Source organism: Lonchura striata, chromosome 13 (genome assembly GCF_050655825.1).
Source record: "Lonchura striata isolate lonStrDom1 chromosome 13, ASM5065582v1, whole genome shotgun sequence".
NCBI lineage: Eukaryota > Metazoa > Chordata > Aves > Passeriformes > Estrildidae > Lonchura > Lonchura striata.
This window is the reverse complement of record NC_140715.1, coordinates 9,881,252-9,896,856: the sequence shown is the minus strand read 5'-3', so window position 1 is coordinate 9,896,856 and position 15,605 is coordinate 9,881,252. Positions and strand designations below refer to the sequence as shown.

The following is a 15,605-nucleotide window of genomic DNA, read 5'->3' as shown; positions in this document are numbered from 1 at the left end:
GAACAAATGTGCAGCAGTTCCACTGCCAGATACAACTTCCTGAGGTTTAATGCAGATTGGATTTGAATCTGACTATTAATATATGTTACATATGGATCTTTTTAAAAATTAGACAGTTTTATAGAATATAACGAAGGGAATAGGGAATGGACTATTCTAAATACAGACCTACACTAAAAATATGTAAATCTGGGGAGTAGGTGTGTAAAGCAGATGTGTTTGTGGTAGGGCACTGAGAGAGGTGTGTGAACAAGGGTCCACAAGTACAGGCAGCAGGTTCCTGCTCTTGCTTTTTTTTTTTTTTTTTTTTTTTTTTTTTTTTTTTTTTTGGTGCCTATATCCATGTGTTGTCTTCCTTAGTGGCTTTTTGGGCTTCCCAGAGAGGAGATAGAGGTGGTTCCATGCACACCTCCAGGTTGCATGTAAGCACCCAAGATGTGTTGGTTGACTCTTCTCCCCAGACCGCCTGTGCCTCCAGTGTGGTTGATGCTGACAGCCTGGAACACATGCCAGCAGCTGTGCTAACCCAAGAGTTACACTGATGTCCTCTGACCTGTGTGAGGCTGAAGGTGACCATCAGCACCCAAAGAAAGCCAATTTTTGCTGCAGGTACCAATCCCCTGGGAGCAGAACTCCCAGGCATGGCTGGAGTCCCTGTGGAGCAGTGCCAGGTGACCCAGGGCTGTCCCATGCTGTGTTCATTCAGCCCCTTTGGCAAAGGCACGTACTAGATTGTGAGAAGGAAAAATCTCATTGTAAAGTAACTTGGCTCAATATGTGCAACCTTTAGGTGCACTTCCTTGCATCTGGAAAAAAGCAATCTGCTTTGAAACACAGGGAAAATTTTCTGCTGGAATTCTGCCCTCAAATCACAAAATAGGTTAGGGGTTTGTCCCTGAAAAAGATTTTTAGAGTTTTACCCCAAGTGGCTTTTGCAGTGATGTGGAGCACATATCCTTTCTTCTTCCAGGTTTTACTCTATATGCTTTTTCATCATACTGGGCAAAGATCTGTTGAAAATCTTGACTTATGACTACAGTAACTCTTGCCTGAAACATGCACATAAGCAGAATGCCTCAGTCTGAATGATTTGTAGGAAAATCTGTATTTATGTTATTACAATTTAGGGTTTTAGGTGTAATCTTTGTCTTGAAGGCAGTGAAATTTGTAGTTGCCTTCTGTGCAAGAGAAGTTGGAAGGTGTGGAGTAGCTGGTGAGTTTTTCTCTCCCCTTTTCTAAATCTCTTGTAGTTTCTCAGTTTAGCTTTCTGGTAAACCCCTACTCAGAGTCCAAGAATGTAATCAATCCTCCTTTTTTTTTTTTTTAATTTTTGGTGGGTTTTTTGTTTGATTGTTTTTGTTTCTGTTTTTGATTATTGCCATGACTGTGGGGAATAGCTGCCCTCAAACTGAGGAAGCTGGAACTGGAGAGCTGCTTTTTCACAATTAGCAGGAACAACACTGAACAGGATGAGTAACTTTTGGGAAAAATAATTTATTTTTTGTTAAAGCAGACTTTGGTTATCATTTGGTTTTGCTAGATGAGTTTGTCCTTAACAGCAAGGACCTACAGAGGAGTCCACAAATGCAGTGGTGTTCAGATTTGCAACCTAAAGAAGGGATGCCTGTCTGTTGGACCCAGAGATGGGTGGAGGTGGGACCTACGGGGATGCTGGGGATAGCTCAGCAGTCAAGATTTCCATCATGCACACATGACATTGCTGCTGGCATGTTGGGGTCCCCAGTCTCACCTGGCATGGTGTCCTTGTGGGCACTGGTCCCAGCCACTCCCCCCAGCATACAGGGAGAGTGGGAGCACCCATCCATCAGTTTCTGGAGTTTTTGGCTTCCTGTAGCATGAGCTTGCTAGTCAAAATACTGCCATGCAGTGCTAATAAAAAAAGAGGATGTTTGTTTTTTTGTTCATTCCCAAAGTGCCAGAATTGGCAGTTCTCTGGCCTGGGGGGCTGGAAATGTGGGCTTTGGTCTGTGGGGACCCTGTCAGTGCTAATTGACAATAGATCAAGTGTGTGGGTGGGAGAATAATTGCAGAAATTAAATTGTCAGCACGTCGCCAGAGCTGGAAGAGCATGAAAGTCCTCCCAAACCTGGATGCTTGGCTGAAATAGCTACATGGGGTGAAAGGCTGGGTTTCCTCTGGCAGTGCAGACAGGCAGAGGCACTTCCCACAGCAGTCCATGGGAATGGCATCCTGGTGCTACTGAGCTAACAGAGCAGCCCTGTGTCATTCTCAGGAGATGGAGGAGCACTCTTGCTCCTCTCTTGTGCTGTGTCCTGAGCAGGGGCTTTCCCAGCCTGACCACCCAACTGGGAGGGTGAGCTCTGGGCAGTGGAGAAGAGCCACAGCATCAGGGGAGATGCACAGGGACAATGAGAAGGCTGTTTCTGCTCATCACTTATGCATTATTTTTCCTATGTGTTACTCTGTTCTTGACACTCAGTCCACAGAGATTTGTTGTTAGTTTGCTCTGACTAAAATCAGGTGCAAGGTGCGTGGCTTGCTATGTGAAAATGCCAGCTGGAATGAGGTGAAGAGGAGAAATTGGGACAAACCTGCATCTACTGTAACTGTTTGAGCAACCTAATCCAGGCATTGCAGGAAACCCAGGCAGTACTGGGTGTGAGCCAGGCCAGTGGAAATGTGAACACATCTTTATTTGCTCTTGTCAGAGGGGCTCAGGTGTGTGTGGTTGCAGGACTGAGGACTTGCCACCTCTCATTGCACATGGCATCCACCCAGTGTGGGCTCTGCAGCATCATTCCTGGGAGTTTTTCATACTTGCCTTGACTTCACAAATAGTATCACTGCTGATTGTGCTTGTTCCTAATTACATAAATGAAATCACATGTGGGCTTCAGGTGACTCTGAGCTTGTGGTGCCCCAGCTCTGGGCACCCAGGGACAGCAGTGGTGTCCCACAGTAAAGCAGGGAGAGTAGTTGGCTGCTAACCTGTGCGGTAGAACTGATTTTAACACCCTTAAAAATGTGTTAAATATGCTCATATTTACTTTTTGCTTGGGTTTGTTTTTGTTTTTTTTTTTTTTTACTAAGGGTGAATGTCTCCTTAATTAACTGAGTAATGGATTTAAGTTAACTTTAATTAATGTAATATTTGTTTTAAGTTCTCTGTGGGTTGCTGCCAAGAAGGAAACTTCTGTGTACTTCTTTGCAAAAGCCTGGCATAGGCCATGCTGAATTCTGTGAGCTGGGGGTTAAAGCCTCCTAGCTGGAGAGATGGAATTTCCTTTCTCAGGGAGACTGACCATCCTTCCTCCCCTGCTCTTGGGGCAGGCTGGGCCATGCCTGCTTCTAGGAAAGCTCCTGCTGCGACCCCCAGTCCCAGCCAGCGGGGCACCAGCCTCTCCTGATGGAAGGAGGGAAAATGTCTGCCTTGGGGAAAACAAAGGATGAGCTAATGCCCTGGCAGAAACCCGGGTTCCCTTCCATGGGAACTCGCAGCTCGTTGTTTGAGGACTGATTTAATAGCAGAAACATGCTGAATCCTGACAGCCACTGTGGGTGCATCAGCCGTGAGCTCCGAGTGCTCAGGCAACATTTCACACCCAGATATTGGGGTTTTACACTACAAAAAGCCACTAATCTAGTTTACTGGGTGAAGAGGTTACACACACATAGCATATGCACTTGTGTTTACTTTTGCTTGTGATATAATATTGCATCATTTGAAAGCAAAGGAGTTTTCTGAGTATCACTGTAACATCTTGAAGCTGTAACCTTTTATGTGAAATTCTCTGTGTATGTCTTAGATAAATTAGCATCTTTAAGTGAGTTTTGATAGTCCTGGTATATGAAAGAGGCAAAACCTATATTAGGATAAAGGAGGGGAAAATGGGAATGGAAACTTCAAAACAGTGTTTTCTTCTGTCCAGGTAACTTGAATAATTTGTTCTCATTGAAGGTACACAGGAATTGTGCTGAAATGATAACAGTGGGGGTTGGTTTAGGACAAAACAAAATGTTGTTGGATTAAGTGCTAACACAGACATATACTGTGTTATTTTCCTTGATAACATCAGTTTCAGTGCTAACTCCATTAACACAGGCAAGGAAACTGCTGCTTGTGTGCTCAGAAGTGCCAGGTGTTTGGAAGCATGGGAGTAGCTCAGTGTTTCTGTTCTTGTCCATCAGTAAAAACAGTTTATCCCCTTTCACTTTTCCTTGTGGCTGATTTAGGAGGAATTAACTGCTCCTGGAGGTCACTTGAGTGACCTGCTGGGGTGAGAGCATGTGGAGAGAGCCATCCCCAGTGGTGCAGCATCTCCAGGGATGCTGGAGGGTTGCTCACAGTGGTCCCTCGGGATGATCAGGCTGAAGCAGCTGCTTCCATCCCCTAAAGCAGCCCATGCTACAGAGGGCTGGGAAAGGCTAAGACACTACCTGAATTTATCTTTTTTTATTAATGAGGAAAAACAAAAGGTTGGGACATTCCAAGATTAAAAAACATCTCATCCTGTTGTTTTTGCTGTGTTTTCTGGTGTACCTTACCATGGCTTTTACAGAAGGAGGTGTTCAGATTAGCCATGCTGGTAGAGTAGGCACCTTTTGGTTTTAAGCATGTAATATTTTTGTAGCCTGAAGCTTAGCTTGTTGCTGATGAAACTTCTAGTTTCAGTTAGCTGCTGATAATGATTATAGAAAGAAAATCAGTAAGTGTGATACGTTAACATCTGAAAAAGCAACAATTCCCCAACTGAGAGAGAAGGGTGACAGTAAGCTGGAAAACATGATACCAGGGCATAGTCTGTTAGTGGTAAGCTCACCAGGTTTGTCCTGTAAGCCAAACACCAGATGCTGACTGAAGTGATTAGTGGAAGCATGGAGTGAAATGGGAACAGCAGCATCTTCCCTGGGAGAAAGGGGGCAGTCAGGAGGGCGGGTGGACACTTGCTGTGATGGTTTCAGGTTTTTTTCCATCTGTAGTGGATATTATTTTCTGTCAGTGGGAAAGTTAATCCAACAGCAGCTGGGGTGGGGGCGCATCAGTCTGACACCTGCACTGAGCAGTGCCCTCCTGTTCCTGAGCTTGGAAGGTGACCCTGAACACTGGAGTGTAGGACAGCCCTCTCTAGGTTTTAGACTGTTGTTGAGCCTAGCTCTTGTGAGGTAGTCACTTGGTCAGGAGCTTGCTTCTGCTAGGTAAAGGAGGAAATTTCAAGGCTCTTCTGCCAAGACATTCATGCAGAGCTCTCCTCTGTCTTCTGGGTAAATGCCCCTCTCACATTTGATGTTAGAAATTGCTCTCTGCACTGTACAGGCAAGACAAATGCAAACACATTTTAATCTTGACAGTCTTAGGTAACTTTTTTCCATTGATGTGGATTTTTAAGAGACTGCTGAGGAGCCAGGAAGGTTTAAGGGATAAAGTCCTGGCATTGCAGCGAGTCTCTCCTGAGCTCTTTAATTTGCATGAGGGTGCAGCTTCTCCCTGGAGCTGTGGGAGGAAACATCCATCAGAGCCTTGCTGATGGCCATCCACATGGCTGCTCCAAGGTGGAGAAACGTTCCTACTCTTTGAGTGTGAGAGATTTGTCCCTGGGTAAAATGTGGCTTTGTGCTATACCTTGTGCCATGCAGAATCACAGAATGGTTTGGGTTGAAAGGGACCTTAAAGTTCATCTAGTTTCACCTCCCTTGCGTGGGCAGGGAGACCTTCCGCTGTCCCAGGTTGCTCCAAGCCCCATCCAATCTGGCCTTGAACACTTCCAGGAATGGGGCAGCCGCAGCTTCTTTGGGCAACCTGTGCCAGGGCCTCACCACCTTCACAGGAAAGAATTTCTTCCTAATATCCCATCTAAACCTGCCCTCTGTCAGTGTGAAGCCATTCCCCCTTGTCCTGTCACTACATGCCCTTGTGCAGTACAGCCTGTCCTGGGAATATGGGCGGGCTGGGGCTCCACCAGGCTCCAGCTTGAGTCATGTTTCATGTGAACACTGTCTGCAGCCTTTTTACAAAAAGATCATCTGATTTTAAGAGTTTGGTCTCTTAGAGAGATCTGAAATACTGATTTGATATTTAGCTGACAGCTGTGAAAGGAGTGTAGTGAGAAGGATGTAATGGATAAGGTTTTCCTTTAGACTGTGGTATACATTTGTTACAACCTGGTTTAAACCCAGAAAAGTGAGGAAAGCTAAGTCTCTGTGTATAAGCCTCAAAGAACTTTGAAGATTCTAAATATACCCAAAAACTAGATTAAAACCAAATGAGGTTATAGTTTAGTGCCAAAAAAATGATGTATTTTTTATTTAATAGTAAAAGAAGCAAAGAGAAAGGAGAAAAAAAAAAAAAAAAAAAAGTGTGTGTGGGGTGGTGGGGGAGAGAGACACAGGGGTTAGATGGAAGCATATTACCTATCTGAGGGTCCCAACAATATCTCAGTGCTCCCTTCCATCTGGCCTTCTTGGTGCTGAGGGTCCCACATCACGCTGCCACATGCGGACGAGTACAGAATTCCATGGATTATCCACTTTGGGCATGTGGGAATGCCCACGTGTCTCCTGTGCAGGGGCCTGTTTGACACTGCCTTGCAACACTGAGGGTCTGTTGCATCATCTCTGGTGTAGGGGATCCCTTTGGGATCCAAGGTTTATTGAACCTCAACACAGCAAAGGACCAAATAAGGAAAAAGGGACAGCGAGGGGAGCATGGCTGACTGCCAGAGGCTCATCCACAAAGTGGCTGCTGCACCTTTTATACCCCTGGGGGTTGCCTCAGCCAGCCCTGGCCCCTCCCAAAGTCCATCAGTCAACTCTCCTTGCTGTCCTGTGGAGGAGACCTTGCAGGTTGGCTGGAGGGGAGGTGTTGTCATGCCAAGCCCCCCCAGCCACAGGCTTCCCCCATTGCCAGCTGCCCCAGGCATGGGGCACATGTGCACACCCTCCCTCCACATGTCCCTGACAACCCAGGCTGGCTGGGGGAAACAATACAGAGCGGGGAAAGGGGACTGTGGGGAGAACAGAGGGTGTCCAAACAACAAACCATACATCAACAACACTCCTCTTAACATACACACAATATTCATCCCTTAATTGTGAGAGCCAGTCATCATATTACCCATCTATAACACATCTCCCACCACTGGGTGCGAGGGTCTGTGTGAGCCTGGCAGCTGATAGCCCTGGAGCTCTGGTCTCCTCCCCAAAGATGCTAAGCTTGTACTTTGTGAACGTCCCCAGTTCCTGAGCTTCATCTTCATCAAAGAACAGTCCAGGGCCTCACTCCGAAGGCCTGTTCAGGGTGTGGTGGTGTTCTGTGCAGCTTTTGTAATACAGTTCTAAAAGTCCTTCATGAAAATGTTTAAGTCAAAAACTATAATATTTCAGTCTCTGACAAGGTTGAAAGGGGAGCTTGGGAGAATATTTAAAATCTATCTTGTAAAAAACCCCACACACTCAATTTATCTGGCCTCAGCAAAATAGACCTGACCTTTTTTCCTTAATTTTCTGAGCTGAGCAAAGTAATAGGATCATACTTACTAGAGCTTTTGAAAGTTAGATTGAAGGCTGCTTATAGTCTGTAAAAGCAGCATATACACAGAACATCTGAAGTGTGCTTATAGAGAAATACGTGTTAAAATGAGTGTAGCTTTTAAATTTATCTTTTTTTCTGAGCTTTGGGAGCAGCCTTTGTCATAAGGATTCCCCTGGGACTCCTTCTGAGGCTTTTTTTGGAGAATCAATCGTATTCCTTCAGCTGTTGGCCACAGTGTGAATCACTTATTTGCATTGAAATGAAATCCATGCTGTCTGTCCCATACATCCCCCACTGCAGGGTAATAATAAAATTTCAATTTCTGGGACTTTTGAACTGGTTCATCAGAGATGAAGCAGTCTCTTTACTTTTGAAAATCTGGGGGGAAGGAGAGGAGGGAGCTGCAGCATTGCAGCTGTCTTCTGTGCAGAGGCAGAGTCTTGATTTGAGGGTGTCAGGATTTACTGGGATATGTCTTCAGGCTTAATTGCTTGGCACATTTGCATGATAGAGAACTTGCAGTAATGAAGGCAAAACTTCATCCACAGAAAGCCCTCTGCCAGGAGAGGCCAGAATCAGTTGGGACTCAATTACCCAAGCTTGAAACAAGGGAGAAGAAAGCCAGAGGAAGAGCTGAAGCAGACAGGCTTGTCCTGCTGTTGCTGGATGGTGGACACAGATAACCAAACACAGTCACAAGAAGCACCTCTTCCAGGTGACTCTGTGGCTGAGGGATGCTTTACCTCCTGGTGCATAAATAGCAATGCTTGTCTCTGTAAGTCAGCATTTTGGCAGCAAACCTTCAGCTGGCACCGGCCCATCATGGCCTGGTTTTGAGAAGAGGGTGAATCTAAGAACATCAAACAGAATGGGCTGAGCCAAACGTGGCCTTCAGCTCTGTTTGAGTCTCTTGTGGTGTGTGAGAGCAGGACCAGCACGCAAAGGATTAGGAAAATAAACAAAGTGCAGGCAATTCCTGTGGGGATGGGCACCCACATCGCAGGGACAGAGCTGCTGCTGGTCCTGTCTGGGCAAATCTCCCACCACCATTGCACAAGTGGGCAGATGGAGGGTGCACTTGGGGCTTGGAGGTGTAATTTAGGAGATATTTCCAGCTGCAGCTGGTGAGTTTGCTCCCAAGGAAGGTTTCTTAGATACACCAAAACCATCATTGTTCATCCTTCCAAATCATGCCATGGGTGGAGGGGCTTGCTTGGCGGTTCTAGGAGCCAATGTTGGCCTATCAAATTAGCAATCTCCAGTTAAAATCTCTCCTAGTCTGGAAAAAGGAAATTACTTATTTTGTTTGTCTTTTAAAAGTCTAATGTATAACACACTGAAGTAAATGAACTTTAAATGTTTTCAGATCAGAATATGAAGCTCTAAATCTCTGTAGTCTCTAGAGCTAAAGACTTGCAGTTGAAAAAGGGTGGGAGAACAAATAGGACATTCTGCAAAATGCATTAAAAAAACAGCCAAGCATGAGAAAACAGATCGGGAGTTTCTGGTTTGCAGGCTGAAAGAGTTCTTGGTGAGAGTTCACAGGCCAGCTTGTAAGAAGGGTTTGCAAACTCAGTTTAAGAAAGGCCATAAAAAGCAGGAAGAAAATCCAGCAAAGAAAAGCAAATTAGGCCTCGAAGTGGGGAAATTTGAACTGATCTTGATTTTGACAACTGGAAAGAAATCCATCTGGTTCTGGGTTTCTGAGGGCGAATGTGTGAGTGTTTTGCACAAAGCGAAGCCTTGCAGAGTCTCGCAGCCTATGAGGAGGAGGAGACTGAGCTCTGGCCTGGGAACAGCATTTTGTGCTACAGGAGGAGCCTCTTGATCCCTGTGGATGCTGCTGGGTCACCTGTGTCTTTATAACATGCTGAGCAGAGGAAAGGTGAGCTGCCAGCACCATGAGCATCCTCCTCCTACAGGGACAGTTTGCTGGTGGCAGATGGAAATGCCAAGCAGTGCAGGAAAGGCTCTGTTTCCTCCCTTCCATCGAGGGCCTCCTTTTGGATAGTGCCCAAGCAATAAGTTTTAGCTTTATAGCAACATTTGGTCCTGATGTACAAATTGCTGAGCTTAACAGGGACAAAGGGGCAACGCTTTACAAACTACCCTGGATTTAAGCAAGTCCATGGAGATGATGGTCTGGAGGAGGTTTCCATTCTGGAAACAACCACCAGTTCCATGTTCCCCAGCAAAGGTCTGGATGGCACCAGTGTACAGGAGCACGTGAGGTCAGAGGAGAGGACCCAGGCACCCTGGACTGAGTGTGAATCTGGCCCAGATAAAGGTAATGGCTTTCTAAAAGCATCGCTCTCAGTGCTGCCAACCATATGGACCATTGCTTTTATCCCAAAAAAATGTTTATGATCCTCCTTTACCTCTCTCTGTGTCATGGTTGAGTGTTTTCTTTATTTCCCTTGAAATAATAATCTAAATCAGGGAATTGGGAACCCATAGCCTGCTTGTGTGTATATATATATATGGGGTTTTTTTGAGACTATAAATTGGGGAACAGTTAAAATTATATTATTCCTGGCAGCAAAATTCCTTTTTTAATAGACAATTTGAAGTTATTATGTTGGAAACAGTTTTCCCCACGTGTTTGTGCATGTGTGGTGTGGAGGGAACAGTGCCAAGAGGGCTCCAGGCAGCTTCTGAGGCAGGGGAAGTTGCTGGGAGCTTGCTAAAGGCTGCAGGTTTGCAGCTGATAGTAGGAAAAAACTTTGAAGACACCATCTTTCAGTTCTTAAGTAAGCTTGGTCTTATCAATGGACATTTTGCCTTAGGAAGAACTGAAGAATTGTATTTTCAAGATCTTTTTCTAGCAGGATCTGTTTTTTTACTTCTCTTAGCTGTTTGTTTTTACGAGGTTTGTGAATGCAGTGCGTTCTCCTGTGCACCAGGGATAGACACTTGTTTCTAATTAGTATTTATTGGATTATTTTAGTCAAAAATAGGCTTTGTATCAGAGCCTCCCAATGTACACTTCATTCTTTGTTCACAAGATGGTGTTTTATTGCCTTGCTTGCTTTTTTATCAGCTTCAATCTACTGAAAAGCTGGTGGAAAGAGCTCTTTTGGGGAGCTGCCCTAGAACAAATTAAACCAGGTTAAACAGATTTCAGCCTCTTATACTGCATCTATGTCTTTCATCAGTCCAGGCATGTTTGTGACTCATATGGCTGGAAATAGCAGCCAGCATGTGTCCATGGCTGTGTCCAGCTTCCTGCTGCTTTTCCCAGTTGCTGGAGTTAGCTCCGAAGCCTGGCTCAGGTGACATTAGCAGTAGGTATTGCTTGGTTTATGGGTGTGGATGGGACTGACTAATAGCACACCCATGTATGTGGAATTCCATGTGTGTGGAATAACACATAGGTAATGTTTGACATTGGTAAAATAATGTGGAAAATCTGTAGTTTAATGGCATCTGAGTTCCTGACTTGAGGTCATATGACAAAAAGATTTCCACAGTTTACCTTGGGACTTAAGAGCAAATGGAAATGTGAATACCAAGCTAAACCCTTGACTGGTGTGTTTCTCACGCTGTAAATGACTAATCTTATTTGGGGAGAAAACCTCCCTAAACTAATGTGTATCTGTGTGGACAAGGGTAGCTGCAAGTGAAAATAGCAGAATTGGTCCTTGGCCTCAGGGGTTGCTCATCCTGCACATGGAGCTGCCTAGCATGGGTTTATCCTGTTTGGTGATAGAAATGAAAGGGATGGGCCCTGAAGTCAGGAGCACAGCAAGTGGGCTCAGAGGGATGGAACATGGAATAAGAAGTAGACTCACAGCCTTTCTTCTAAAGAAACAGCACATATGCTTTTAAATATAAAATAAATGCAGAATATTTGGCAGTGGCTCACTAGGAGAAACAGCAAATTCATTTAGCTGGGGACCAAGGGGAGCTGTGTAGATTCAGCACAATTTAACTGCAGGTCAAGCCTGAGTTTTCCTTTTCCTGCTGCACATCCCTGTTTTCCACAGCACACATAAAATATTAGTACTGCAAACTTCATGTCCCAACACAGCTCCTCCATGTACATCACACACTATAAATCTCAGATTTTCTTCTTTCTTTCTCTTCCAGGACAGTGGCCCTGCCCAGAGCAGGAGGTCGATGCCCCATGGGTCTGGGGGCAGCCCTGTGGACAGCAAGCAGATGCTGAACGTGCAGCATCACCAACCAACCCGGCTTTACGCCAGCAACAGCCCCGAGTCAGCCCTTCCAGGCCAGCTGAGCGGACTCCACATCACTCCTGCCCACAGGTAGGACCAGGGCAGGGCTTGGCTCTGCATCTGCTGCTGCTTCTGCAAACTAAGGTTCAGGGAGTGCACAGAGCCTTTGTGCTCCTGGAGCTCCTGAGGTCGCGGAATCTTAGACTCACTTTTAATTGGAAAGGCCTTCAAGATCATTTTCTGTAACCATTGACATAACTCTGTCCAGTCCATCAAGATGCTGGGCTGGTCAAGTATAGGTGGGAGGAGAAAAGAAACTAACCAAATTAACAAAGCAAATCAAAAATAAAAGGGTCTGGAGACACCAGTTTCTGAACAAAATGGCCACATCTACATAGGTAGCAGCTGCAACATTGAATTGAAGCTTGTGATGCTGTAGCTCAGGTATGAATCTTGGTGAAGGTGCTCATTCTCTAGATCTCTGTTAAGATCCTTCTATTGCTGATGCGAGTAGTTAGATAAGTGGCCCCTACGTACAGTCCCCCAGCTGGGATTAATGCCAAGGAAGACAAGAGGAGGAGAGGTGTAAATTGGATATTAGCAAAACTTTCTTCACCAACAAGGTTGTCAAGCCCTGGCACAGGCTGCCTGGGGCAGTGGTAGAGTCACCATACCTGGAGGGACTTAACAAACATCTAGATGATTCTCTTGGGGACATGGCTTAGTGGTGGCCTTGGTAGTGCTGAGGGAATGGTTTGGCTTGATGATCTTAGAGGGCATTTCTAACCTAAACAATTCCATGGCTCTGTGAATGTCACAGACAATAATAGTTTGTTTTTTCAAAGTGTATCTTCAAGATAGGATAGAGGTGCTGCCCTCCTAGGAGTGGGGAACACCTTGCCACAGATCCAGGAGCCAATACTTGTCCTAGAAACTGGAGGTGTTGGCTGAAAGGATGAACTCCAGTAACTGGGATAAGTGCAAGATCTGCTCAGTGCAGCTGTCCGGGAGGCTGAGAAATAAATAATGCTCCTAGGAAAGAAAAGGCTTTTGTGTAGCCAAGAATGGTTTGGGTGAATAACTCAGACTTTGAGACAAGCCAGGTTGTGGACTGGGATGCTTTCACATGGCTTATGAGGATCTTGATTAATGTTCCTCCAAACTGGCAAAATATCCTGTAAGAAAGTAATGTCTGTATCACATGCAAAGAGAGTTTCTTTTCAGCTTGGGAACTTTGTCTGCATGAATCTGTATTTCAGTGATGCAGCAAGCCAGCTCATTCCCTGTGCTGCTCCGGGAAAGTTATTGAAGTTGGAAAGAGGAGAACTGCACAAAAAACAGAGAACAAAATCTGGTGTTATCTGCAAATGAGCCTAAAGCCAGGACATTCTCTTGGGTCTTTGAGTAGAATTGGGGCAGGAGTGTATTTTCTTTGAATTGGAGTGCATTTTCATTGATGAGGCTAGGCTGGCCAAACACCAGGCACCACTAAAGTCACTTGCTTACCCTCTCCTGCTTTCAGCTGAGTAGAGAAGAGGGGAAAAAAATAACAGAGGGTTCATGAGTTGGGATGAGGACAGGGAGAAAACACTCTAAGGGTTTAAATTTAAAGGTATAAAGTAAATTTATTATTAACAGAGTAAAAGGAAGCTAATGAGAAGTAAAATAAGCCCTTAAAACACATTTTTTTCCCCCAGCCCCTCCCTCCTTCCCACTGATAGTGCAGGGAGTCAGGGTGGGGGGCTTTTGGTCAGTTTGTCACTTGAGATCTTCTGTTTGCTCAGGGAGTGAAGTCTGTTCTCTGCTATGCTGTGAGTCCCTCCCATGGACAAACAAGTGTTCCCAAACTGTTGTGGCATGGGTCACTTGTCCCCGGGGTGCAGTCCTCTAAGGACGGGCTGCTCTGGTTTGGAAGCGAGACCCCTCTCTCTGTCTCTGGCAGCAGGAGCCCTCGCTCCATTCGGGGCTTTCTCTGCCATCCTCCCACTCTGCCCTGAGCACTTTCCCCATGGGCTGTGGGTGGGTCTCTGCATCCCCCATGGACTTCCTGCATTACAGGGGGACAGTTTGCTCCATCACAGGCTTCACCACGGCCTCCAACACCTGGAGCACCTCCTCCCCTCTTTGTTTTGGCATTGACCTTGGTGCTGCCACGTTGTTTTCCCTCACACATCCTCACTTCCTCCTTTCTCTGACTAGAAGAAAAGCTGCTGTTCATAGGTACCATCGCAAACAAGTTCCAGTAATTCAAAGATTGCTGCAGGATCCCGCAGCACTGAGAGGTCGATTTTGTCTCGGTTCCTCTCCGGGGAGTCGCTGGCCACGCTCCCACCCCCGGCCGGGCCCTGCCGCCATGGAGCAGCAGTGGTGGCCACGGCGCCTCGTCCCTGCAGGGCACGGGGAAGAGAAGCGCTGCTGCCCTGCCCCTCTGCCCGCAGCGTGGCTGGGCAGGCAGGGCAAGGCTCGCCACGGGCCGTGCCGAGATGGCAGCAGCCAGGCATGGCCCCTGGCAGCGACACCTCACCATCCCTGGAAAATCTGCCCCTGCATTGTTTTGATTTTCTTCTTAAATATGTCATCACAGAGGCGTTACCAGCCTCTCTAATTGGGCCAGCAGCATGTTCATCTTCAGAGCCAGCAGAGATTGGTTTTGTCATGGTGGAAGTCTTTAGCAGCTTCTCACAGAAACTCCCTTGTGGGCCCCCAGCTCCTCCACTACCAACAAGCCAGGCTGTGCCAAATTAACACAGCTGGCCAAAACCTGTCCTTTCCCGTTGAAAATGTGTGAATTGGTGTAGGAGTGAACTGTAGCAGGGTAGAAAAGCACTTGGAGCACAGCTGCTCCAAGGGGTTTGCACTGGCTGGGAGTCAGGGGATGGGTCCGTGGCTCTGCACCACTATGGCTCAGCCCCACCACCTAGGCTGGCCCTCACCTCCCACAGTGAGCAGAGCTGCTGGGGAGTCTCTACCAGAACTTGGAGCACTAGCCATTCTTTGAAAGTGATTTTTGTCTGGAGGGTTTTTTCTTTCTTTGAAAGTGAATGTTACTACTTTTGTTTATTTGTTTAAGCAGCCATGAATATAATACTGGTAGAGAAAATTATCCAGATGATGGCTGAAGTATGTGAAGCTGATGGAGTTCAGGGCTCTTGTTATTTTTATTGGTTTTGTAATGACCCTGATGACCTGCTCTATAAAAAGGAAGAGGAACCCCTTCCCCTGGAGCTGTGCAGTGTGTTGGGGCCTCTGGAGCACAAAAGCACTTGGATTCAGCTTTTCTCAGCAGGACTTTTAAGCATGTACCTGAAATATATTTGATTCCAGACCATGCTTTTCATGTTTTGATGTACTGGAGTGGAATAATGGTTTAAATTGCTGTTTGTTGCCTGTGCATCCCAAATGTTCCTCATACAGACCAGGAGCAGCTCCAGGCTGAAGTCTGGAGGTGGGGGTTACAGGCAGCCCCAGTGTCCCCCTTCCGGGTGAGGTGGTTTTCTCAGTTAAGCTGTACTCTGTGTTTGTGATGTGCCTACAGTAACACCAGCTTCACAGGAAGCACTTTGTGGCTGGTGAGGGGTATTGGTGTCCTGCCTGGCACACACTCTCCAGAGTCCCTTACAAGGGATGAGTGCATGCCCTGGCCCTACATAGTTAATGAAATGCATGTTTTTCCCATTTTATCAATAAATTCCATAGGTGGCAAAGCAATTTACAGCATTTGCAAGCAGCTGCCCTCTTTCCTGAAGGCATCTGGTAACTGGGCCAGCCCTGCTGTGTTGCTCAATTGGAGCCCAACAGGGAACAAGTTTAACCTCCTTGGTTCAGCAACTGTTCCTGTGCCAGACATACCTCCAGGCAGGGAAGCACATGGGAACAGAGGTGCTTAATTGAATCTGTGGGAATGTGGAGATTTCAGT

The 15,605-nt window shown here is 46.2% G+C and overlaps 1 protein-coding gene across 5 annotated transcripts in view; it reads left to right on the top strand.

Moving 5' to 3' along the window:
- PDLIM4 (PDZ and LIM domain 4) overlaps nucleotides 1-15,605 on the top strand; it is a 47,941-nt gene that overhangs the window by 24,700 nt on the left and 7,636 nt on the right. For all 5 annotated transcript variants that reach the window (XR_014958291.1, XR_014958292.1, XM_021549477.4 and 2 more), the window contains exon 4: nucleotides 11,600-11,778. Coding sequence is in view for 3 of the 5 variants with exons in the window: in XM_021549477.4 (XP_021405152.1) it covers nucleotides 11,600-11,778 (179 nt within the window). In the remaining 2 variants the exon portion in view is untranslated. The remainder of the gene's footprint in view (nucleotides 1-11,599; nucleotides 11,779-15,605) is intronic.